Consider the following 25,009-nt stretch of genomic DNA (forward strand, 5'->3'; position numbering starts at 1 on the left):
CAGCAGGTTCCTGGCTACGACACCGCTGGGAAGGACATCCTGCGGTGTGAGGGGAGCCTGACGAGATTCTAACTCCAGAGGCGAAGTCTCGCGAGACTACGGCCTCTGGAGTTCTTATTGGCCCGAGGTTGTGAGGGACGGAACGGTCGATGAGAACCGTTCTCCCCCGTCTCGCTCTCGATACCGAGAGAGGCACCGAAAGAGAGGAGAGGAGGAGAGGAGCGGCCGCGGCGGAGACCCCGCCCCCCACCTGAGCGCGCGAAGGGGAGCGAGGGGGGGTTTGACAGTTGCCCAGGCATGGCGCCCGCCGAGGGAGCGAATGAAAAACAGCGCGGATCCCGCACGGACGCCGCAGTGCTCCGGCGTCAAAGAAAGGGAAAAAACCAGAGCAAAGAATCAAAGAATTGGATACAAACAAACGTGGCCTCTCAAACATATCTGCCTGACACCACTCCGGTGTCAGGCAGACAGAAATAAAGCGCAGAAACGGGGGATAGCAGGGAGAACCCCCAGTATTCCACATCTTCCAAAAACTACAGAACAATCAATTCCGACAAAATACCTGACACCGGGGCATTCGGTATCGGGGAGGAATTCCAGGGAAACTCCCCATGTTTCACAATACCTCAAACATATCAGTCAAGACTGAACAAAAGCACTCGGTATCAGAGACCATATATACAATCAAACAATAAAGGTACATGAAACACCGATCTTGTAAATAATAAAGATACAAGAAGTACCTATCCTGTAAATAATAAAGGTACATGAAATACCTATCTTGTAAATAATAAAGGTACATGAAATACTTATCTTGTGTGCTCTGCCATGAGCAGAAAGAAAGAGGAATAGGTTACCTCAGACAGTCCCTTATATAGACTACGGTCTGGGAGGGGCTACGCTGGCCCAGGGACTGCTGGGAAGGGTAGTTCTTTGAATTTTTTCTTTTAAGTTACAATAAATGTTTACTGTATTTCTGCTATGGGCATTATTAAAGAAAGATAATGCATAAGATATGAGCCTCCTGTCTGATGTATAATTATAAAAATAAAAAGATTACCCCCAGACGGGACTTTTAAGGCCAGACTCCAATAAGTATGTAAAATTTATTTTATTAGGTGTTATCACCAAAATTGGATAGACATTGATTTACAGAATAATTCTGGATGTTGAATTACAGAAATCTTCTGGAACAGTCAGCAAATATATAATAAGAATAAAAAACACATATAAGGAATAGTGATAGAGTGACACCTGGGGCACACGTCCCATGTGTGGACCCAGGAAAAATAAGAAACAAAAAAATAGAAAAATAGTCATAAAATAAAACCTTGTGACAATACAATACAAATAGAATTAAAAAACACTCTGTAGAGAGCAGTGGAGAAAATCCCGACGCGTTTCTGGTCTATTGGTAGAACAACAGACCTTCATCAGGGGCCACAGGAGTGTATGGTTACAAACTTTTTTTCTCTCGTTTGTGGTGAGCACAGGTTTTGGAAGTTGACCCTCAAGGTTTCAGTCTAAGGTATCTCCAGAACCGACTTATGGGGTCCCATGAGTAAGAAAAGAAAGGGGAGGGATGGCTCCGACTTACCCCAAACCCACGGTGTCCCAAGTATGGGGTTTTATTAAGGCAAAAGTGCAGCAGGTCAGGGGGTTCACTGAGTCCAATGCGGACAGTCCTCTTATCGTTGCTCGGGGGAATCCCGAACTGGGTGTATGAAGAGGAACCTGGTGCCAAGTGCCGTACTTGAGGTATTGAAATGTCAGCGTTACTCCCTTCAGCTCACAGGGTGCAGGGTGATGTATAATTATAGTTATAAATTATTATTACTGGTCAACCAAAATTCAAATTCTTCTATAGCCTATGGGCCGAGCATTTGACCGGAAATTTACGATTGCAGCGTCGTATAGTTTATCTGCTTGTCGAATCTTCTTAGAACTTTTGACACAACACTGTGTTACAACACTGTCTCTATAATGTCAAATCTTTTCTCTCTGTCGAATCTTTCCTCTCTTTGTAGAATAATCTTGGACTAATAGAGTTAAGGTTAGGCACATTCGACCGCAGATTTGATAGACACAGATTGCTATTGTCAGCATCATGTTGAATCTCCTATCTATATCGAACTGTTGTAGCAACGAAAACGAAAATAAAGAATTTTTTTTATAAGGGATCTTTCGGATTTTAGATTCTGTACGTTCGTTTTTGTTTGTTAAAACGATAACGAAAATACCTGAAATTCGGACCAAAATACATTCGGACGAAAAGGAAATGCACATGTCTATTATCCACATATACTAACATGTCAAGATAAGAGTCTGATAACAAGTTTGAACTTACTGCACAGTGCATGAGAGTGAACATTGTGATATGCTCAGTAGGGGAGTTGTGTAATGGGTAGAGAATCTGGGGCATCATAATAATATTAATGAGATTTGTCTTACCTGCATTTGACAATGGCAATTTATTCCAAATTTTTATTTTATCACAGAATTTGTTTAAGTATTTGGGATTCTATGTGACCTTCTCTCCTTTTGAGTATGGTTCACCAAACGTCTCCCTGCTAAATTGATCTGTTATAGATATGGGACAAGTGGGGGCAATTGGTTGTGTAGAATCACCATTTAGTAGGAGCGGTGCTGATTTGGTCCAATTGTTTATCAATTCGGAATATCGGACAAAGTCTACAACAGTGTCCGTGATACTTTTTTTATTTGCACTAACATCCATTTTTAGGACAAACTTTTTTTTAATTTTGGTTTAGGGTTTCCCTTAACCTCCCTGGCGGTATGATTCTTTCTGAAAAAACATGCTGAAAGCGGTACAATTATTTGCAAGGAAATTTGGTGTTTTATACTGTAGGCCTGTGATTTTTAGGAATAACTCACTTAAATCTGACCAAACAAGAATCTAATAGGCATCCCGGGTATGACATTTTTTTTAAAACAAAATTTTAAATTATAATATAATAAATAATTATAAATAATTATAGCAAGTAATAATATAATTAGAATAAAAATTATTCAATAATGTAATCAACTCAAAATCACTGAAATTTGCTCAGTTGCAGAATTGTTGCTGTCATTACTTTTATTTTTCTATGACAAATTTCCCCACAAATTGCTATCGCACAATTCTGCAAGTGATTATAATTTATTATCACTGTTTTCTAGCTGATCTAAAACTATTTTTGACATAAAGGGACACTTTTGGTTGCTATGGACAATCTACAGTTTGCAGGGAGAAAAAAAGGTTTTTATTATATAAAATGACATGCAGGACACAGGACAGACCACTAGGGACAGGGGGGGTGTGTTTTTTTTACATACAGTACTGTAATCTATAAGATTACAGTATACTGTATGTAATGTGTTTGTTTACGTTTTTGAATTTGGCGCGGTTCTCCGTCCCCGTGCGTCGTAACGTCGCAGGGAACGGAGATCGGCGTCACACGGAGGCACTATGTGAATCGAGCGAGGTCCCGCTCGCTCACACAGCGCGGTGGCATCGCTGGATCCAGGGACAAGGTAAGTAAAAAGTGCCTGTGGATCTAGCGAGGCAAGCCCGAGACTGACTCGGGGTTACCGATCGTAGCAGGAAAATCTAACCCCGAGTCAGTCTCGGGAACACCGCCAGGAAGGTTAAAATAATTACATTTTGTTGCTTTTCAGCCTGAAATGAAGACAGACACAGATTTTTGTTTTATCCAGCTGTGTTTACTCAGTGCAACTTATAATATCCAAGTGAAAGATAACACACCAACATGTCAGAAAAAAATAAACAAATTCAAAAACAGAATCACTGAGTGGGAAAAAGACTTGTACTGTTTGCACGTGTTTTTGAGAATTGCTATTTTGCACGGATATTGTGCATAGAAGAATTGTTTGCACCGGATTGTCACTATTTTTATTTGTGTAGTTTTATGAAGATTTTTTCACAGGTTTGTATTATTTATTTTCACTTATTTATTTTGCACTATTGATGATTAATGCACGTTTTGTATATTTAGTCTTAATAATTTTTTAGTAAGCGCCCCCTTACCTCCCCCATTTTTTTACTGTTATTAGTGTGTGAACATTCATCAGGTGGCTTCTACTTATTATAGTTTAGTTTTTTCCAGTTATTCCCCCTTTGGTTTGCGCATTAGTACCCCCCATTTCTATATATAACTTGCATATAAGCCTTGAAATGTAACACTTTTGGTTTTTCACGTTCGTGTCCAATAGACTTTAACGGTGTTCGCATGTTCGCACAATTTGTTCTGGTGTGAACTGAACCAGGGGGTGTTCAGCTCATCCCTTATCAGTAGATGCCAATATTTAGTTAGTATGTGTTTTACCTGCTTGTGTTGCAATGATGGTGATGATCTTAAGAGTATCATCTTTTTTTCAGTTCTCTTTGGGAGAATAGGAGATCCTGACGTGATTGACTATATGCTCGTTTGTAGGCTCATTTGAGGGAGGTTTTAGAATGGCCTCGCTCAAGGAGTCTTGTCCTCAAAATGTTAGCTTCTTTTGGAAGCAGGCATCATCTGAACAATTCCGCCTAGCCCTCAAATACTGGCTGTAGGGAATGGAGGCCAGTAGGGGTTTAGGGTGAAAACTTGAGGCATGAAGTAGCGAATTGCCTGCTATCGGTTTGCGGAAATGTTCACTAGAGAGGTGACTATCAGTTTGTTTTTGGATGAGAACATCTAAAAAAGTAATTTTGGTAGTAGGGTGGCACCGATTCTGATATTAGTATCGGAATCAGAGCTGATACCGAGCATTTGCAGGAATACTTGTACACCTGCAAATGCTCTTGATGCCTAGTCTGATACCTGGACTCAGGGATGATCGGAGCTGTGGTGGGGGAAGTTATAATCACGGATCTCCCTGTGTGTCTTTCAAAAAAGCAGCTAACAGCCACTTCTCCTCTTCTCCCCTCCGCAGCTTTCAGCTGGTTTATTGAAAGCCACACAAGGAGATCCGTGATTATAACTCCCCCCACCGCCGCACCAAACCTTCCTGAGTGTCCCCTGTATCCTCCTCTGGCTCCCTCCGTGTCCTCCTCTGTGGGCTCCTCCGGTCCCCCCTGTCCTCCTCCAGCTCCCCTCTGTGTCCTCCTCTGTGCTCCTCCATGGGCTCCTCTGGTCCCTCTCTCCTCCTCCGGTCACCCTCTATGTGCTCCTCTGTTTCAGGATCGAGAGCGGAGAAAGGAGCCTATATTTACTGGCTCCTTCTTTTTCTGAATAGACAGAGTCAGTGATCACTGACTCTATCCACTCATAACTGAGCATCGTAAATCGTAGATAGAGGGGCCTCTGTCTCCTGTCCATTCATGTTCAGTGCAGCTGAGGCTGCTGAGAAAAGGACTGGGGAATCTCTATCCTCAATCCCTTTCCATGTCTCAAAGGGGAGATGTCATAGGTCTGTTTAGACCCCTGACATCTCACCAAAGTTCCCCTACCCACCAATAGGGTTAAATACAAATTAAATAAAAAAGGAAGCATTGTAATAAATAAATATTTTAAAGTAAAATTGTAAAAATAATAAGAAATAAATATGATAAAAAACTGACACCGGCTGTCCACTCCCCCCCCCCCCAAAAAAAAACTACTGGCTAAAAAAGTGGTATCGGTGCAACCCTATTTGGTAGCACTCGATGACATCATAAATTTTAGATTGAAATAATTTGTATTAATTGGTGTAATTAATTCATTAAGAAAAAGCTCTGATCCATCACATACTACGAATATAGGTACCAGTTGGCATAGGCCAGGGCACAAAACGTTCCCATGGCCTGAAGGAAGTGGCCCCTGTTAAATGAGAACATGTTGTGTTTAAGGAAAAAATCTAGGGCATGTAGAATGAATTTGTTATACTGATATTCATGCTGTCCGATTTGTGTGAGAACATGGCGTATAGCTGCGAGGCCCTCGTCATGAGGAATAGTACTATATAGGGCCTTGACACCTATAGTATAGGAATGAGCTGAACACCCCCCGTTCAGTTTGCACTAGAACCTTCAAACGGACCGAACATTGGCACGAACATTTAGAACCCCATTGACGTCTATGGGACTCGAACGTTCGAATTCAAAAGTGCTCATTTTAAAGCCTAATATGCAACTTATTGTCAGAAAACTTCTCCCGTTTCTTCTTTTCTTCCTTTACAATATGCGTTTTTTTGACCTGCGTGGAAACTTTGAAGATTGGAACGGGAGTCCGTATATCTTTTTAATTTCATAAACATCCAGTGCAGATTGGGATGTTTTTAGTTTAGTGTTCATATTTATAAACTAAAATAATTTTTTCTTTTTATATCTACGGGATGCTTTAGATGTTCAGTGGTATGTATTGTGTATGGACAATGGATATTTAACAACTATAATATATTTTTTTCCAATGAGTGTTTTTCATTTCATTCATTGGTCCATACACAATGCAAATTTTTTTGTTTTGATTTGACTGCGATCCCATATGGACATGTGTTTAGTGTATGTAGACATATGTTGAAGAATAGGTGCCTGTTGGATTCACCGTACAAACATACTGCAATATAGCAATATAGACATCGGTAAAATACATAATAACTTTGACACCTTCACATTCTCATGTCTACTCACTATATCCTAACATGTCAATATGGGAATTCTGGAATCAAATTGTAGTTATTACCATTTTTTCGTTAAATCCGGGATATTTAATTAATTAACTTTTTTGAATTTTTGAACTTTTCGGTTCTTTTTATTATGACCGAGATTTTTCTGTTTGTGGTCACAGCTATTTAAGACACCTGTACAACTTTGTTGGTGTCACAGCCTGGTTTATGTGCCGGTTAGGATATTTATGTCCTCCTATATACTATATACATGTGCCCAATACCTAGGGTTGAAACAGAATTACGGCCATTTTACCGGCCCCGGTTTTTCCCTCCTAGCATGCGCTATTGGCTCATCAACAGTTTAATTTACGACCATCGGCTAATCAATAGCCCAATTTATGAGAATATATTGGTGTCATTTCTTGTACCTTTTTCGATTTCATCCTGTCCCATCCTTTCACCATGTTTTATTAACTTATTAATTTGTTTGGTGACAAATATGTTTGGGTATTTTAAGAGTAAATAATACATGATATAAAATACAAGGTTTAGAAAATAAAATACAAAATAAAAAACATAGAGGTGGTAGAGGGATTATTCAACTAAGGCTTTTTTCTACATTCACTTTTATGTTCCTTCAATTATTGAACTATGGAGGTATACGTATACACATATATATATATAGTTAATGTGGTAGGTTTGCCTACCCCCTCTTTTTCCACTTTTTGCATTTATTGCGGTTGGTGTTGTGCTCTTTTCACAACACCACATATTTTAGTTTATTTTTATTTGTTTACCTTTTCACATGACACTACTAATCACAAATGTTTTCAGTTGTTCATATTATTATTCACCATATAATTTGAGTTGTTTACCCATTTATTTCTTTTTGCACTTCTTAGACTATTTAGGTTTAATTACCACTACCTGTGCCATTGGCTATGGCTACATATATTAATCACGGTAGATGTATACACATGATATTCACCTAAACAGGATACATATTGTTGTTTTTCACATAATGGCGTTTCACATTTAATAAGTAGTGGAGAAACCCCTACCTGTATTCACAAACCATATTTATTTTCAAACTTACTCTATGTATGTATTTAATTATTTTTGTGGTTGCCTGTATTAATTTATATGTAACATATATCTATTCTTGCATTGTGGTTTTATTATTTATAACCTTAGTCTATTCCTTTTAATACATTTTTATCACCTGCGACCTGTTCTATAAAATAGAAGGTCTTCATGACCTCCACTACAGCAGGTTTTTATTAGTCCAGATTGGAGTGCTTTGGCAGTCCTTAATTGCATTTTCAATTTCACCTGTTTTTGATCACATGTCTGGATAGGATTGATATATGTATTAGAGGTTCATTTTATGAAAAATAAGCTACAAGTAAACACTGAAGTTAGTGTGAAACGCGTCAGCTGTCCTAGGTTCCGTTGCTGTGACTTGTAGTGCATGTTTCTAGTTTTTTTACATTAAAGTTACGTTGGATTGGAGTGCGGCTGTCCTGATCATCTTTTGTTCTTATAATCTTTGTGACCCTGGTAGTTCCGCCACTGGTGCCAGTAGTTTTTTTATGTTTGTTTTATTTTTTTACCATTTTACTTTATTTTAATTTTTTTTACAAATTTATGTGAAATATCACACTTTTGAGACAAAGAAATGGACTTGAGGACACATTCATCAACCCCCTTTTATGCAATCTCAGCTGCACAGAATGAACAGGGGTAGCTTGTACGGACCTTCCTGTTTATTCATAAACGGAGGCATAGTAAACACAGTTTACTTTGGTTCAGCTATGAATGAATAAACAAAAAAAAGTGAGTGATCGGTATCATTCACTGATTCTATCCTGACAGATTCTCTGTAGCAGCAAGCGAGAGGTAGGACGAGGAAACCCAGCAGCACTGTGGGGACAATGGGGGCCAGGAGACAGCACACAGGAGCCCAGGGCAGCTGAATAACAATAGGGAGGTGGCAGGAGCAGCATTTGGATGAACCAATGTCCTCCATTTCGCTTCTGCAGCTGCTGAATGTATGCAGGAGAGAGCAGAGGAGAAGCGGGAATTCATTAGCTACATGGAGGATTGGCTCCTCTGTATGCCCCTGCCCCCGCCACTCCCCTATCCAGGCATACAGGGAGGCTGTGTGGACCTCCTGGTATCCCCATGGGGCCGGGTCGCAATGGCTACCCATGCAACCCCTGTAGGTACGCCCCTGGGCAGTGCATTTCACAGGGGATTGGGCTGAAACTAATAAATTGACTTAATTTTACTGCAATGCTCACTTTAAGTCACGCTGAGGAATCAGAAACTATGTCACTCGAAAATAATAACAGAGATGGATTAATTCTTTAATATAGTTTATTTTGAAAAAGGAAAGGAAAACATCAGATCAGACTGTCATATATATTCCAATCGCGCCCTCAAAATAATAAGTAGGGAAAGGGAAAGATAAAGAAATAAGAATTATCACTATAGGATAAATGTAAACCACCATGAAACCAGAGGACGCCAAAATTAGCTCCCCTATTCCTAACCAAGCCAATCAAAATACCAATCAAATGGGAAAACAATTCAGAAATATTATTTTGTATTTTTAAATGTAATTGCAAACAATAGCATGATTCGATGTACATTTAATCATTATATATATGTTTACAAATGTGTGAACTTTTCTATACGTGTTCCATCAAATTCACATTGTGTCCTGTAGTGATGTCGCCTTCCTTCCAGAACCGGTAGATTTTCTCTTTGTGACATCAGTTGCTCATTTATTGAACTGTAATCAGAGAGAGGTCAATGTCAGCAAACCTTAAAACCATATTTAAATAATACCTAGCCCTTATTCTTTCATACTTTCTCATTGATCTATAACAAAAAAAATAACAGAAATACATTTACATGGATTTGTATATCCAGTATCAATGGTGTATACTCAAAAAGAATCTGCCCATACAATAAACAATGATTTTTTGAACATTGTTGGTTGATTGCTTGTTGGTCTTTATTTTGATACGCTGAATTTTATTAACAGATTTTAATATCACTAGAGGTCATGTGAATATCATGTCTGCTTAAAGCGGATGTCCGCTGAAAAAAAAAAATTAAAAGCCAGCAGCTTCAAATACTGCAGCTGCTGACTTTTAATATCAGCACACTTACCTGTCCTGGAGTCCAGCGCCGTCCGCAGCAGAGGACGAGCGATCCCTCGTCACTCTGCTGACCCCCCGCCATCCTTGGTGAGGGAACCAGGAAGTGAAGCGATCCGGCTTCACTGCCCGGTTCCCAACGGCGCATGCGCGAGTCGCGCTGCGCCGTGCTGACTGGCTCCCGCTTTGTTCTGGGAGCCGAGTGTTTCCCAGAAAACAATGGGGGGGGGGCACGGGATCTGACAGTCTACCCGCAGACTGTGTGGCCGGAAGTGGGTGCAAATAGCTGTCTTTAGACAGGTATCTGCACCCCCTCCCCCCTGAAAGGTGTCAAATTGACACCGGAGGGGGGGAGGGTTCCGATGAGCCGGAGTTCCACTTTAAGGTGGAGCTCCGCTTTAAAGGAGGACTATAGAGGGTTTTGGTCAATTGTATTTTAGTTTCTTTTGTATTGTTTTTTTTTGTAGGAAATCTTTTTTTTACATATAAACATTCAATATACTGTATGCTGTTTCTAATTTTCAGTGCTTGCTGGGTCATCTAATAGGAAAGTCTAGCATCAGTTCTGTACTTCATAGTTGTAATTGAAGATGATTCAGCTTTGTATCTAACCGGAGATCCTGCTATTAAATCTTTTCTTACACCACAGCAGTGTTATATTTCTTTATGCAATATGTTTTTTCATTAAGCTCACTGCGTTTTACAAAAAAAGTGACCTCTATTATCTTATAACGTCCATTGCTGATATTATATATACGCAGATAGAACTGAGCTACTCACAGAAGGTGTAAGAGACTTGGAAGCCCTTTGCCTGGGTAGACTTGTCACTGTGGAATACGAGAACCATAGAGTTGCCTTTGGAGTAATACACAGGGATGGTGCGATCCCCACAGAATGGACCCATTTGTGTACCATCCATGAAGAGTGTTAGATAGTCGTACATACACATAATGGAAGACTCTAAATGGAAGTCACTTATGGTCAGAGCAATCTGAAAAAGAAATACAATTATTACTAACATGACAGTGTTGTGTTCATACAACAAACAAATCATTTTTATTGCATAAAAGTGAGTGAATATATTGGTTCTTACAATTCATTGATGTTACAGTCTACCTGAAATAGTATTTGCAATTAAAGCCACATTAAACCCAAGAGCAAAACATTGTTTATATTGCGGATAACCAATTTTTACATGTGATGGCTGCTTTTGTTTTTATTTTTTAGGCTTTCTTCAATGCTCATTTAGTGATCCAGCCAGCAAGTCTGTTGTTTTTCAAAAGCACAAGCTATCCAGCAGAATTTATCAGTTTACATGGATAAGCCAAATTATTCAACACTGACAGGGGTGCTTAAGATGACCAGCTTTATTTATTCATGTAAAACCTTTATCCCAAAAGAAAAAAAAACTGCTGTAACTGATAATAAAATGTGAGCTGGAATTTGGATTCAACTTGTGTATTTAAATCTGCTAATACATTTAATGCTCCCCTCCCCCAACCTGAGGTTGATGCTGATTGTTGTGCCTCTTGTTCTCATTCATCCAGAGTAGAGTCTCACTAATACAGGAGGAGTGTTACTGGTCAGATCACCAGGTGAAAATGAGGAAACGCCAAAGAAAAAGGATGCAGCCACCACATCTAGTGATTGCTAATATGAAAAAAATGAATTGTTTGTTTTAAGAGTTTTATGTCACTTTAGGGGTGATACTGCACATAAAAGGCAGTGCTTAGGAATCTTGTTGGAAAAAGGAAGTCCTTTCTATTCCTGCGGTGTAATGGTCACCAATCTACAATTTCCGGACATGTAAGGAAAAATCCAGAGCTGGGAGATCTTCTGTGCTCCTCCTACATTACTGGCTGATTTCTTTGTCATTCACCGGTCTACAATAGACTCAAGAAACTGATCAGCCCCCTCCCTTCCTCTCCCCTGTGCTCCTGTTACTCTCAATCAGGATGGCAGAAATGAGTCCAGTGCTGCAAAGTCAAGTAAATCGTTATAAACCACTTACAAATGTCACACCACCAGTTCTCAGCCAGCTTCACAAATTACCACCAACACTTCCTGTCATCACTGGGAAAAGATCCAGAACGTCTTGGTGGTAGATAATCTTAGAGCAATATACATTAGATTTGCCATCAGACATGTATTGTAATGCCCTAAACAATACATTCCGTTTCTATTTAATCAGGTAGGCCCTGGTGAACACTGGTAAATTCAAAGGGGGTTGTACATTCAGATTGTAATGAGTCTGTACAACATTACATTTTATTTGTGTGACAATTTTAGAGAATGAGGAAGTCCAATAATTAGGGAGAATTATGAAGGCATCTTGTTTTACCTTATTTCCAACAGGAGCTGTGATGGTGAAGTTACAATCCATGTTTGGACTGTAGTTCCCTGGGTATCCTGGAGATGTGAAGCTGCCTTGAGAGTTAAAGAAGGATCCTCCACACTTCACTGTAAGAATATCGATATAATCAATATAGTAAGGAGATTTATAATAGTATATGACATCATTTTATGTTTATGTGTATACTGTATATACATAGTTCATCCTCCCTTTTCGAAGTTCCAAGTTCCTCTTAGGCTAGGACCCCACTCTCCAACCCTCAATGAAGAGCTCAGATGTAGAGATGGCCTACACAGGCACCAAATGCTGCTTCAGGGCAGGAATGGGAGAGAGTCACACGTTCTGCCTTACCCAGAAGAGTTTCACAGAGCACTAGTTAGAAAACAGGAGTGTCCTATGAAAATAAATAACTGTAGTGGAGGTGGGTGGGCTACCATACAAACCTAATATTTTGTCCTAAATGGTATAAGTACAGATGCTGTAAAATCTATCCATATTGTTCCCCCCACTGCACTGCTTGGGTTACAAGCATCTTTAGTCTAGAAGGTGATACATAAGTTGAAATGCTTATCTTATTTATCCCTCCCACAGGCTTCCTCCATGCTGTACTACTGGTCCCTGAAGCTGCTTCTTGTTGCCATTCTCCTGGCTTTAGACTCTCAGATGTCATCAAATACAACACAGGATCAGCAGTTATGCATTGTACATGAACTTGTTGAGGGCTCGCCCACATACTGGGACATTGGAGAGCATAGATGACCACCGGCTGCCAGGGTAATTTTTTGAACTTTGCCAATCTGCCCTAAGCAAAGCAAGCATTTAACCAATGCAGTGCTGGGGAAAAGAAAGTCTGGTCACTGCACTCCACACTGGAGAATTTTGGATGATATTGTCAACCGCAAAGAAGTCCATAGGAATTTAACAACTTCTTAGTTTCGCAGAAGGGCAGACAGCAGTGATATACCACAAGAAAGAAGAATTTATACAGTATCTGATCCAAAATAAGCCATAGAGGTAATTGTTATCACTCTTAAAGTTGACCAACATACACATTGAACAATCTAACTGGAAAATGTAATTGTATATACTAATAAACTGCATGGATTACCTCAAAGGTTGCAAACAGAGGTTATATGGCATCAAACTGTTGTGACAATAGTTCCTCCTTGGGAGGGATCTCCTCTGTATCTATGATTCTTCAGTATCTTTCTTTACCAATAAAATAAATCAGCATACCTGAGCTATATGAAGCTTGGAAGCCGACCCCAGAAACAGCCCCGTCACTGACAAACTGGACCAGCATCTGGCTTGTGGAAGCGATGATTGGAGGGATGGTTTGACTTCCGCATATTTTATCCAACAACACAGGAGAGTTCTTAGAGGGACCGTCATAGATCCTCATGTAGTCTGAGTCACAGTTAGGAGTGGATTGGATATTAAAGGTACTGAATTTCAATGAAGCCTAAAAAGTGACACAAGGAAAATGTATTATCTACAGTAAACCCCAAACTTCCCATACTTGTAACTGCAAACTGGGTTAATATGTAATTCCAATATGATGCAATCAATTGCTATATTAATGCTTGAACAGTCCTTCAGAGAAAAAAAAAACACAAGAATATGTAGGATTCTAATTTCTGTTAAAAGATCTTGCAGCTATAGACATTTCTATCTACGATATTTCTTGAAACATGTGTGTATTTTCCATTGATTTTCCAGTTAACAGAACTCTTCTGCTCCCTCTGATTATTTGTTGCTTGTGGTTTGTTTAGGGAAACCAATAAGCTTAAACAAGACACATTTGGGGGGGGGGGGGAGAATTTTTTAACAGAAGTCTTTCGTTTTATGCTATATTGAGTTAAGTCAAAGAAACCTGGGACTGTGGATATTGCAATACTGTTACTATTGGTAACATACTTGTAAGAACCAGAGCCACAAATTAATCCAAAACCCCCTTTGTTCCTGCTAAACCCCCATTCCTACAATGACCTCACCATCAGATGTGGGGTAAAAGAAATCTGGCACATTTGCTTCCAGCAATGAAGTGGGCCATAATGAAGGGAAGTATTATTCCAACATATGGAGCAATTGGTGGTTGAAGCAGAGTATGAGGTTTAGAGGCATTTACATCTTAAACGACCTTCTCTATACCCCTGTCTCAGCCATAAAGTCAAACAACCGCAATGGCTCCACTTCAATGTACAAAGGTACAAAAGTGTGATGTTCAGGTAGGGAGTATTTGGACCTATTGCGTGGCTCTAAACTAGTCAAGTCTCTATTTTTATGAATGTAAAATGTAGGTGGTGTACAAAACAATCTTCAGATGGCAGTTCATTTTCACAGCTAGGTTGCTAGACATTTAGGGTCACATTTTGCATCTCTACATTTCTGTCTCCTCACCTTCCCTGATGGAACTCTGATCAACCAAACGCAGTCACCATTATTAGGATAAGCAGAGGGATAGTTGTCAGAAGTCAAAATTCCTGTCTTATTATTAAGCAAAGTCGCACAGACACCTGAGAAGGGAGAAATAGACATATAAATTATATTTAGTTATTGGAGGATTAGACTGATAATAATAATATTAATAATATATTGGTGGGAAACAGGGGAAGGGGTATTGAACTTCTATTAGATTAAAACTGCTGGAATTTTGAACTTAAAATCAAATGAACCTTGAGTTTAACCCCTTTACATTGAAGATAAAAGATCCTCATTGCCTCAATGCCGTGTCACATCTTGTGTATTATACTTTGTTTGTTCAGGGCAAATTGAGCCTTCATTTCATGGTAAAAACTACATTTCCTGATATTTAACTTTTTTTCAATGAAAACTGGCCAAATTGTAAGCAATATAATTTTTTTTTTATTCTAGCTATATCGTTCTTAAATGACAATAAATAAATAACCCAAATTGAATTTGAGATGCATAGGGATACCACATATGTGTACATTTTTATTGTGTACACCCATAGTAGGGGCCAGACACAAAAGTGCACATTTTGGGCTAGATTCACATAGATCAGCAGATCTGCGTGATCTATGTGATTTAAGATACGCTGCCGCAAGTTTGAGAGGCAAGTGGGTAATTCACAAACCACTTACCTCCATTCTTGCGGCGGCGGATCGTAAATCCCCCGGCGGAATTCAAATTCCGCGGCTAGGGGGAGTGTACTATTCAAATCAGGCACGTCCCTGCGCCGATTTAAATGAGCATGCGCAGTCCGTGAATTTTCCCGGCGTGCATTGCTCCCACTGACGTTGCTAGGACGTCAGTGGTTTCGACGCTTACGTAAACGACGTCCATCCGTATTCCAGAACGACTTACGCAAACGATGCAAAAAAATTCAAAATCGATGCGGGAACGACGGCTATACTTAACATTGGCTGCGCCTCGTAGAAGCAGGGGTAAGTATACGCCGGTAAAGCCGCTACGGAAACGTCGTAACAACACTGCGTCGGGTCCGCGTACTTTCGTGAATTGGCGTATCTCGCTGATTTACATATTTCTCATCGTAAATCAGCGGGAACGCCCCCTGCGCCATTTTTAAATTGCAGATAAGATCCGACGGTGTAACACAGTTACACCTGTCGGATCTTAGTCATATCTATGCGTAACTGATTCTATGAATCAGGCGCATAAATACGACCAGTGTAAGACACAGATACGACGGCGTATCAGGAGATACACCGTCGTATCTCTCTCTCTCTGAATCTGGCCCTTTGTGGGGTTTTTTTGTCAAAATTTTTCAAAACTGTAAAAATTCACTTAAAATGCAATCATAAAAAAGTATAATTTCTAATGTTTGTAACCCATGAAATTGGAATGTACAGAAACTTACTGCATTGATAAAGTCGGTTAATTTTAGTGACATCCAAGACGCTCAGTCCAATTGTCTGCCCAATAGGCACATTGGGGTCAGGCTTGGGGACGATTGTGGGTTTGTTTGAAGTGTTGGTGAATGCATAGCTGGAAAATGTTGAATAGAGAAAAAATCGACATATTACCATTAAAATATTCTATAGTTTATCGGTAATTCACCAGCTAACACAAAAGCCATGACTTACGCATCATAATGCATCACTGAACCGTAATCATATGGACTGCCCAGGTTATTGGTGTCCGCTTTAGCAAAATTACCCAATTTTCCTGTAACAACAAAAAAGCAGTGGTAATGTCTCTTCTTTGAAAACATGACTGAATTTGCTTTGTGTAAATGTCTGCAGTACCTTTAGGGATATACTGGAAATTGATGTCAACATAATTGTCACGGTCACTTCTTACATGCTCATGGTAGAAGCCCAGGGCATGTTCTAGTTCATGTTGTATAATCCCCCTGTAGATGCAGCCTCCACCCAATGAAACTGTCTGGCTTCCACCAGTTCTTCCAAGATATGAGTAACAGCTAGAAATTGTAGATATACAGTTCAAAGGAGTTATGCTTTAATACCATGTGGGAGCCTAAGACAATAGTTTTAATAGAAACAATGATTGAATCTGAACTACAGAAAGAAAACAATCAATATCTGTTTGTGCTGGTTTTATTTTCATTGTGAAATTTTAAGTGGAATCCATTGAGTCTGTTGACACTAAGCCCCACTCCCTCTAGGTCACTTCCATTTTTCTACTATATACTGAATGTTAGCAGCGCCAGGATAAATATCTTATGTCCCTGTGCTATTTCTGCTAGGTACACAAAAAAATTAGACAACCAAGAAGCACCTTGTTGTTGGCTTGTGACTGTCACATGTATTTTCATTTTTTTTGGAGGAAATTCAAAAGAGAATCCATCATGCACAAATAGGTGCCGTAAAGTCTAAGGTGTTTATGTTTTAGATGCTCCCTACTGTGAAGAACTATGATAGACAATAGACAACCTTACCCATCACCAGGAGTGATGTTGATGTAATCATCTTCTGTTGTAAGAGGCACAAACCTCACACAAGTCAATGTTTCAAACTCGGCCATGGCGAGCACAATACTGTTCAGGTCACTGGCACCTGGAAACAGAGATAGAAGGTTGGGTTTCTACAAATAACAAATAGCAATAAATACTTCAATGCAAGAGAAAATAGAGGGAACTCACTGTAGCTGGAATCTATGGTGTAGGGAACAAGAACACTACCACTATCACTTTTAGGCCAAAGGCAAGAAGGACAGTTCATGGCACTGCGCTCATTCTGTACCAGCACATCGCCTCCATACATGGGTGTTTTGCTATCTGAAAATACAGAAAATTATAGTTAATACACTAAAATGCATTGCATTTAAGCTGCTCATACACTGTGAACTGGCTGAACTTTGCTATGTGGGTGGCTCTGTCATTTCCCTCTCACCTGACATCTTTTGATTGAAAAATGGATGGATCCAAACAGAAAGTTTTAAAACTAACAGTGGCTGCATCTAATCATGATGCAGTACAGTACAGTGTTGGGGTATAAAACAGAATAGAACAGGCACAGTTGGAATCTGTGCATCTGGAGAAACATGTTAGATATTTTCATGCAGTCCAAATTCCCAGCTTTACTCAGTTCTGTGACCCAGCACAGCCCTGTTTGGCAGGGGAGGAGACCTGATTTTGCTCTGCTGCAGTGAAGTTGGACTCTTGAATCTTCCCATGCAGGACACAGCAGAAAGCGAGCCCCCGAGTAGAGCCGTCCTACTATGGGGGGCAGAACTTAGAAATGCCCGGGAAGATGCTAAGCTTAGCTGAACCCCTTCCCACTGGGCAACCAAAACAAACTAACTAGCTAATTGGCGTCTTTTTTTCCACACAAATAGAGCTTTCTTTTGGTGGTATTTGATCACCTCTGCGGTTTTTATTTTTTGCGCTATAAAAAAAAATAGAGCGACAATTTTGAAAAAAATTAAATATTTTTTACTTTTTGCTATAATAAATATCCCCCAAAAACATATATAACATTTTTTTTTCCTCAGTTTAGGCCGATACGTATTCTTCTACCTATTTTTGGTAAAAAAAATCGCAATAAGTGTTTATCGATTGGTTTGCGCAAAATTTATAGCGTTTACAAAATAGGGGATAGTTTTATTGCATTTTTATAAAAAAACATTTTTTTACTACTAATGGCGGCGATCAGCGATTTTTTCGTGACTGCGACATTATGGCGGACACTTCGGACAATTTTTACACATTTTTGGGACCATTGTCATTTTCACAGCAAAAAATGCATTTAAATTGCATTGTTTACTGTGAAAATTACAGTTGCAGTTAGGGAGTTAACCACAGGGGGCGCTGTAGGAGTTAGTGTTCCCTTAGTGCAGTGTTTCTCAATTCCAGTCCTCAGGCCCCCCCAACAGGTCAGGTTTTCAGGATTTCCATTATTTTGCACAGGTGATTTGATCAGTTTCAATGCCTTAGTAATCACCACAGCCTTTTCATCTGAGGGAAATCCTGAAAACCTGACCTGTTGGGGGGGCCTGAGGACAGGAATTGAGAAACACTGCCTTAGTGTGTGTTTACAACTGTAGGGGGGTGTGGCTGTAGGAATGACGTCATCGATCGAGTCCCCCCTATAAAGGGATCACTCGATCGATGCAGCGCCATAGTGAAGCACGGGGAAGCCGTGTTTACATACGGCTCTCCCCGTTCCTCAGCTCCGGGGAGCGATCGCGACGAAGCGGCTATAAGCAAATAGCCGCACCGTCGTCCCGGATCGCTCCCCGAGGGGACCCGACCGCCGCAAGTCGCGGGGGGGGTCCCGATCGGACCCCCCACCCACGTCTAGGCAGGGACATACAGGTACGCCAATGTGCCTGTACGTGCCATTCTGCCGACGTATATGTACATGCGGCGGTCGGGAAGGGGTTAAAAGAGTACAATTAAGATATAGTAAGGAATACAGAGCTGCAATAATTTATATATTTTTTTTATCTACCTGGAGTTCAGCTTTAATTGTAGATTTAGAACTAGAAATTACAACAGAAGAATACACAGTTTTACTAGAGTTATTGATGCGATATTCTACTAAATTCCCAAACAAAGTGCAATTTCCAAAGTTTGGAAAGTGAACAGTCTATTTGCCTTTAATACATCAACCTCTCTATCTCACAAGTTTCACTGCAATGGTAGAAGTGAATAAAAATAACCCATCAGTCTTTTTAGAAATGAAATAGTGATTTTTAAAGACTCATTCAAAGATCTTGTACCCCAAGACAATAACGCCATATTTATCCTCACACCCTATTGTTTAGTCCATCAGTGCATGATTTAAAGGATCCTGACACTCATAACTTTATGCATTATAATTGGTTATTGTCTGTTCCATTGCCTGGGTTTAGCACCATCATAATGCAGTAAAGAATCCTGTGGATTAGAATAATTACCTTTATTAGCTTTCAAAATCTTGCTGAAGATCCCTTGTGGCACTTCGGTGTCTTCACTCTTTGGGGCTGTGTATACAAAATACTGATTAGGCATATCTAGTGAAATAAAAAAAATTCAAGTGACTTAATTTTGTGTAAATATTGAACCCATTTTATAATTTGAATGATAAATTAATGGAAATATAGGGTAGCTCCACAAAGCTATCACTGATCTGTGAAACTTCTGGTTGGGAAATTCTTTAAGTCTTTGCCTTAATCACCATGATTATCATAAACACTGTCACCTAAACAATAGGAGATGACGTTAAAAAATACCCTGTTGCCAAGGTCTAAAAAACATGCAGACGATTATATGTGCATTTAACATATTTTAGGAATGTCATTAAATGTAAAAAATCTCCCTTGTGTAAACAGCCAAAAGCTCGAAACTGCTGCTTTGATGTGATGTCATCAGCCCCAGCAGACTCAGAGATTTCACTCAAATGACACTTTATAATATTCCTCTTCACTCCTCCAACAGCAGCTAAATCAATGTTCATGGGGGGGAGGTGAGGGGCAGAGATGCTGGGCCAGCACAGACAGTAATTGGACACTCCCAGAAGAGGGCAGGGCTAAGAGAAACAATGAGGGAGCAGGACTGTGCTAGTGAAGTGACTCTGAGAATAGTCAAAATGTATTTGCAAGTTCAAAGTCACATTGAAGGTGAATAATAAATAATTTATGGAAAGGAAAATACTGCAAGAAAGTGACCTCTATTATCTTATAACGTCCATTGCTGATATTAGATATAAGCAGATAGAACTGAGCTACTCACAGAAGGTGTAAGAGACTTGGAAGCCCTTTGCCTGGGTAGACTGGTCACTGTGGAATACGAGAACCATAGAGTTGCCTTTGGAGTAAAGCACAGGGATGGTGCGATCCCCGCAGAATGGACCCCTTTTTGTACCATCCATGAAGAGTGTTAGATAGTCGTACATACAGAAACTGGAAGACTCTAAATGGAAGTCACTTATGGTCAGAGCAATCTGAAAAAGAAATACAATTATGACTAACATGACAGTGTTGTGTTCATACAACAAACACACAATTTTATATAGCATTAAAGTAAGTATTTTGGGCCAAATCCACAGATATGCAGCCTAACTTAACTTTTCAGAGTTAAGTTACACTGCCGCAATTTTCCGAAGTTAAGTACCGATCCTCAAAGCACTTACCCGGAAAATTGCGGCAGCGCAACTTAACTCCGTCCATCGTAAGGCGTTCCTAGTTTAAATGGGCGATTCCCATTTAAATTAGGCGCGCTCCCGCGCCGGACGTACTGCGCATGCGTGTGACGTCATTTTTCCCGACGTGCAGCGCGCGAACGTAATTTACGCCGGGCTTTGTGGATTGCGACGGGACAATAAAGTTGCGACGGGTGAAAAAAAAGTTACGCGCCGGGAAAAAAAATTCAAATTAAAAAAAAAATCGCGGCGATCGAAAAAAAGGTCTGGTTTTACATGGTGTACTAACTTTACACATTGTAAAACCAGCCCTAAATTTACGCGTGCAAATCGTAACTTACGCAGAAAACACAAAGCTTAAATGCTTTGTGGATCTGCTTAAGTACTCATTTGCATACGCTAGGCGGCATTTCGACTCGAAATGCCCCCAGCGGCGGATGCGGTACTGCATCTTAAGATCTGACAGTGTAAGTGTCTTACAGATGTCAGATCTTCTGCCTAACTTTGGAAAAATACTTTTGAGGATCGTTTCCAAAGTTAGGCACAGAGATACGCAGGCTGAACAGCAGTTCCGCCTGCGTATCTCTTTTGTGGATTTGGCCCTTTGTTTCTTACAATTCATTGATGTTACAGTCTACCTGAAATAATATTTGACATTAAACCCAAGAGCAAACATTTATTATATTGCAGTTTACCAATTTTTACATGCGATGGCTGCTTTTGTTTTTCTTTTGTAGTCTTTTTTCTATGTTCATTTAGTGATCCAGCCAGCAAGTCTGTTGTTTTTCAAAAGCACAAGCTATCGTGCAGAATGTATCAGTTTACATGGATAAGCCAAATCATTCAACACTGACAGCGATGCTTAAAATGACCAGCTTAATTTATTCATGTAAAACCTTTATCCCAAATGGAAAAAAAACAACTGTAACTGATTTCAAAATGTGAACTGAAATTTGGATTTAACTTGTTTGTGTATTTAAATCTGTTAATATATTTAACACTCCCCTCCCCCAAACACAGTGCTGCTGATTGCTGTACCTCTTGTTCTCATTCATCCAGAGTAGCGTCTCACTAATACAGGAGGCGTGTTACTGGTCAGATCACCAGGTGAAAATGAGGAAAAGCCAAAGAAAACGGATGTAGCCACCACATCTAATGATTGCTAATGTGAAAAAAATAAATTTTTAGTTTTAAGAATTTTAGGTCGCTTTAGGAATGACACTGCACATAAAAGGCAGTGCTTAGGAATCTTGTTGGAAAAAGGAAGTCCTTTCTGTTCCTGTGGTGTAATGGTCACCAATCTACAATTTCCGGACAAGGAAGGAAAAATCCAGAGCTGGGAGATCTTCTGTGCTCCTCCTACATTACTGGCTGATTTCTTTGTCATTCACCGGTCTACAATAGACTCAAGAAACTGATCAGCCCCCTCCCTTCCTCTCCCCTGTGCTCCTGTTACTCCCAATCAGGATGGCAGAAATGAGTCCAGTGCTGCAAAGTCAAGTAAATCTTCATAAACCACTTACAAATGTCACACCACCAGTTCTCAGCCAGCTTCACAAATTACCACCAACACTTTTAGAGAATGAGGAAGTCCAATAATTAGGGAGAATTTTGAAGGCATCTTGTTTTACCTTATTTCCAACAGGAGCTGTGATGGTGAAGTTACAATTCATGTTTGGACTGTAGTTCCCTGGGTATCCCGGAGATGTGAAGCTGCCTTGAGAGTCAAAGAAGGATCCTCCACACTGCACTGTAAGAATATAGATGTAATCATTATAGTAAGGAGATGCATAATAGTACATGACATCATTTTATGTTCATGTGTATACTGTATATACATAGTTCATCCTCCCTTTTCGGAGTTCCAGGTTCCTCTTAGGCTAGGCTGATTAGGGCCAATGGAGCAGTGCAAACCATTTTGATTTAGGATTTAGGATTAGGAATGTTATTAAAACAAGTCTAATGAACTGGGAGAAAAAGCAGAACAAACAAAACAGATGAAAGAGAACAGAAAGAAAGCAAAAATTATTACTTAAATAAGAATGTTAAAAAGCTTACCATCTTTGTTCTCTCCAAGTAGATTGTACTGAAAAGTAAATGTTTTGTATCAATATCTTATTTCAAATGAAATACAATAATAAGAGATAACAAGTCTTGGCCCCAACTCCTCTACACCCGGCAGAGTCCTCCTCAGCCCTACTGGGAATCTCTCAAAAGTGAGGTAAAATCCTTTCTTAGACAAATGTTACCACAACAGTCATCATTGGAAGATTTTACTGTATTGTCTGTTCTGTTCACATTTATAACATTTTGGATTTCCCCTCACTTTCTGTCCTAGTGGCAATGGCCTGTACACAAGTCAAATCTCCCTACAGTGGATCCAAACAGTAATAAGAAAGGGTTAAACTCTAAGAGGATTCCTAACCCCCCACCACTTTATCCAAATCTAAGGGGAAAGAATTTTGGCTAGAGTTACACTTCACTACTAACTAATATTGGTAACTTATTGGATGTTATACTTTTCTAAATATAGTTTTGACCTGTCCTCTGTACTGTTCATGTCAGCTCATCATCTCACCTGTATTTGTGCAGATAGAGGTAGACTGGTCACCAGCCCCGTCACACAGCCCAGAAGCAGGAGGAAGACTTTTTCATTCATCTTGTTCAGAATTCTCCTTCACTGTAATGTGAAATATCTTCTCTCTGAAGCTTGGTTTGACACTCATCTTCTCTATCACCTTTTATACAGGTACCAGAGAAGATCTGACCAATCATGAGACAGGAAACCAAATTTCAAGAATGACCTAAATAGACGTGTATGGGAATTAGAACCATATAATTATTTCATGTGTGACACTATGGTCATTATTATCTTATTATTATCTTGGTGTTCAGCTGCCCAGCTTGTAACTGATTGTCATGGTCTCCTGAACATTGTCTATAATTACATAAAAAGTCATTCATCATCAACTGATTTTTTCAGCTAAAATTTAAAAAAATTGGGACTGGCAATGTAATTTTACATTTATTTTTGTATTCAAGGTTATACCCATTCTATGAGATAATTCATCACTACAGTGCCATGAGCAATGATGTTTTGCAAAATGCCAAAACCCATAGTATACTAACAGAGATCATTTCTCTTTTAATCTGAAATTTGATTGTATTAAATTAAAATTTGATTACTTAAAGTGATATTAATTTTTCATTAAAAAAAATAAACATGGTTACATAGTAGGTGAGGTTGAAGTCCATCCTATGTGTGTGATTATATATCAGTATTTCATTGTATATCCCTTAATGTTGCGGTCATTCAGGTGCTTATCTAATAGTTCTTTGAAACTATTGATGCCCCCTGCAGAAACCACCGCCTGTGGAAGGGAATTCCACATCCTTGCCGCTCTCACAGTAAAGAACCCTCTACGCAGTTTAAGGTTAAACCTCTTTTCTTCTAATTTTAGTGAGTGCCCACGTGTCTTATTAAACTCCCTTCCGCAAAAAGGTTTTATCCCTATTGCGGGGTCACCAGTACGGTATTTGTAAATTGAAATCATATCCCCTGTCAAGCGTCTCTTCTCCAGAGAGAATAAGTTCAGTGCTTGTAACCTTTCTTCAGAACTAATATCCTCCAGACCCTTTATTAGCGTTGTTGCCCTTCTTTGTACTCACTGCATTTCCAGTACATCCTTCCAGAGGACTGGTCCCCAGAACTGGACACCATACTCCAGGTGAGGCCCGACCAGAGTCTTGTAGAAAGTGAGAATTATTGCTTTAATCAAGTTAATCCCCTTTTTAACCCCCCTGGCGGTATTCCCGAGTCTGACTCGGGATTCGATTTCTGTGCTGCGATCGGTAACCCCGAGTCAGACTCGGGCTCACCTCGCTGGATCCACAGGCAGTGGTTTCTTACCTTGTCCCTGGATCCAGCGATGCCACCGCGCTGTGTGAGCGAGCGGGACCTCGCTCGATTCACACAGCATCCTCCTGTGCCGCTGATCTACGTTCCCTGCGACGTTACGACGCACGGGAGCGGAGAACGGCGCCAAATTCAAAAACGTAAACAAACACATTACATACAGTATACTGTAATCTTATAGATTACAGTACTGTATGTAAAAAATACACACACCCCTTGTCCCTAGTGGTCTGCCCAGTGTCCTGCATGTACTTTTATATAATAAAAACTGTTCTTTCTGCCTGCAAACTGTAGATTGTCCATAGCAACCAAAAGTGTCCCTTTATGTCAAAAATGGTTTTAGATCAGCTAGAAAACAGCGATAATAAATTATAATCACTTGCAGAATTGTGCGATAACGATTTTTGGGGAAATT

The 25,009-nt window shown here is 39.8% G+C and overlaps 1 protein-coding gene across 2 annotated transcripts; it reads right to left on the reverse strand.

The window, feature by feature from the left end:
* Window positions 1-8,955: 8,955 nt before the first annotated feature.
* On the reverse strand, window positions 8,956-23,406 carry LOC120920575 (embryonic protein UVS.2-like). Of its 2 annotated transcripts, XM_040332725.1 has the most exons (15): window positions 23,257-23,406; window positions 22,737-22,764; window positions 22,310-22,428; window positions 20,270-20,480; window positions 19,456-19,521; window positions 17,198-17,332; window positions 16,994-17,111; window positions 16,341-16,516; window positions 16,179-16,260; window positions 15,953-16,080; window positions 14,512-14,627; window positions 13,348-13,573; window positions 12,100-12,218; window positions 10,539-10,749; window positions 8,956-9,388 (listed from the first exon to the last, which is right to left on the reverse strand). In XM_040332725.1, the coding sequence occupies exons 1-15, from the start codon at window positions 23,335-23,337 to the stop codon at window positions 9,381-9,383; spliced, it is 1,824 nt and encodes a 607-aa protein (XP_040188659.1). In that variant the 5' UTR covers window positions 23,338-23,406; the 3' UTR covers window positions 8,956-9,380. The 2 variants fall into 2 exon arrangements, with proteins under 2 accessions (XP_040188659.1, XP_040188660.1); XM_040332726.1 differs by lacking the exons at window positions 20,270-20,480; window positions 22,310-22,428.
* Between the last annotated feature and the right edge of the window lie 1,603 nt (window positions 23,407-25,009).

Source organism: Rana temporaria, chromosome 13, assembly GCF_905171775.1.
Source record: "Rana temporaria chromosome 13, aRanTem1.1, whole genome shotgun sequence".
NCBI lineage: Eukaryota > Metazoa > Chordata > Amphibia > Anura > Ranidae > Rana > Rana temporaria.

What these genes read in the sequence shown, in the direction of transcription:
- LOC120920575 (XM_040332725.1), bottom strand. Translation starts at nt 23,337, where the DNA reads ATGAATGAAAAAGTCTTCCTCCTGCTTCTGGGCTGTGTGACGGGGCTG. An exon ending in TCAGTGATGCATTATGATGC is followed by an intron (nt 16,081 to 16,178) that starts GTAAGTCATGGC and finishes AACATTTTCCAG; the next exon opens with CTATGCATTCACCAACACTT. An exon ending in TAACCGACTTTATCAATGCA is followed by an intron (nt 14,628 to 15,952) that starts GTAAGTTTCTGT and finishes CTCCCTTCTCAG; the next exon opens with GTGTCTGTGCGACTTTGCTT.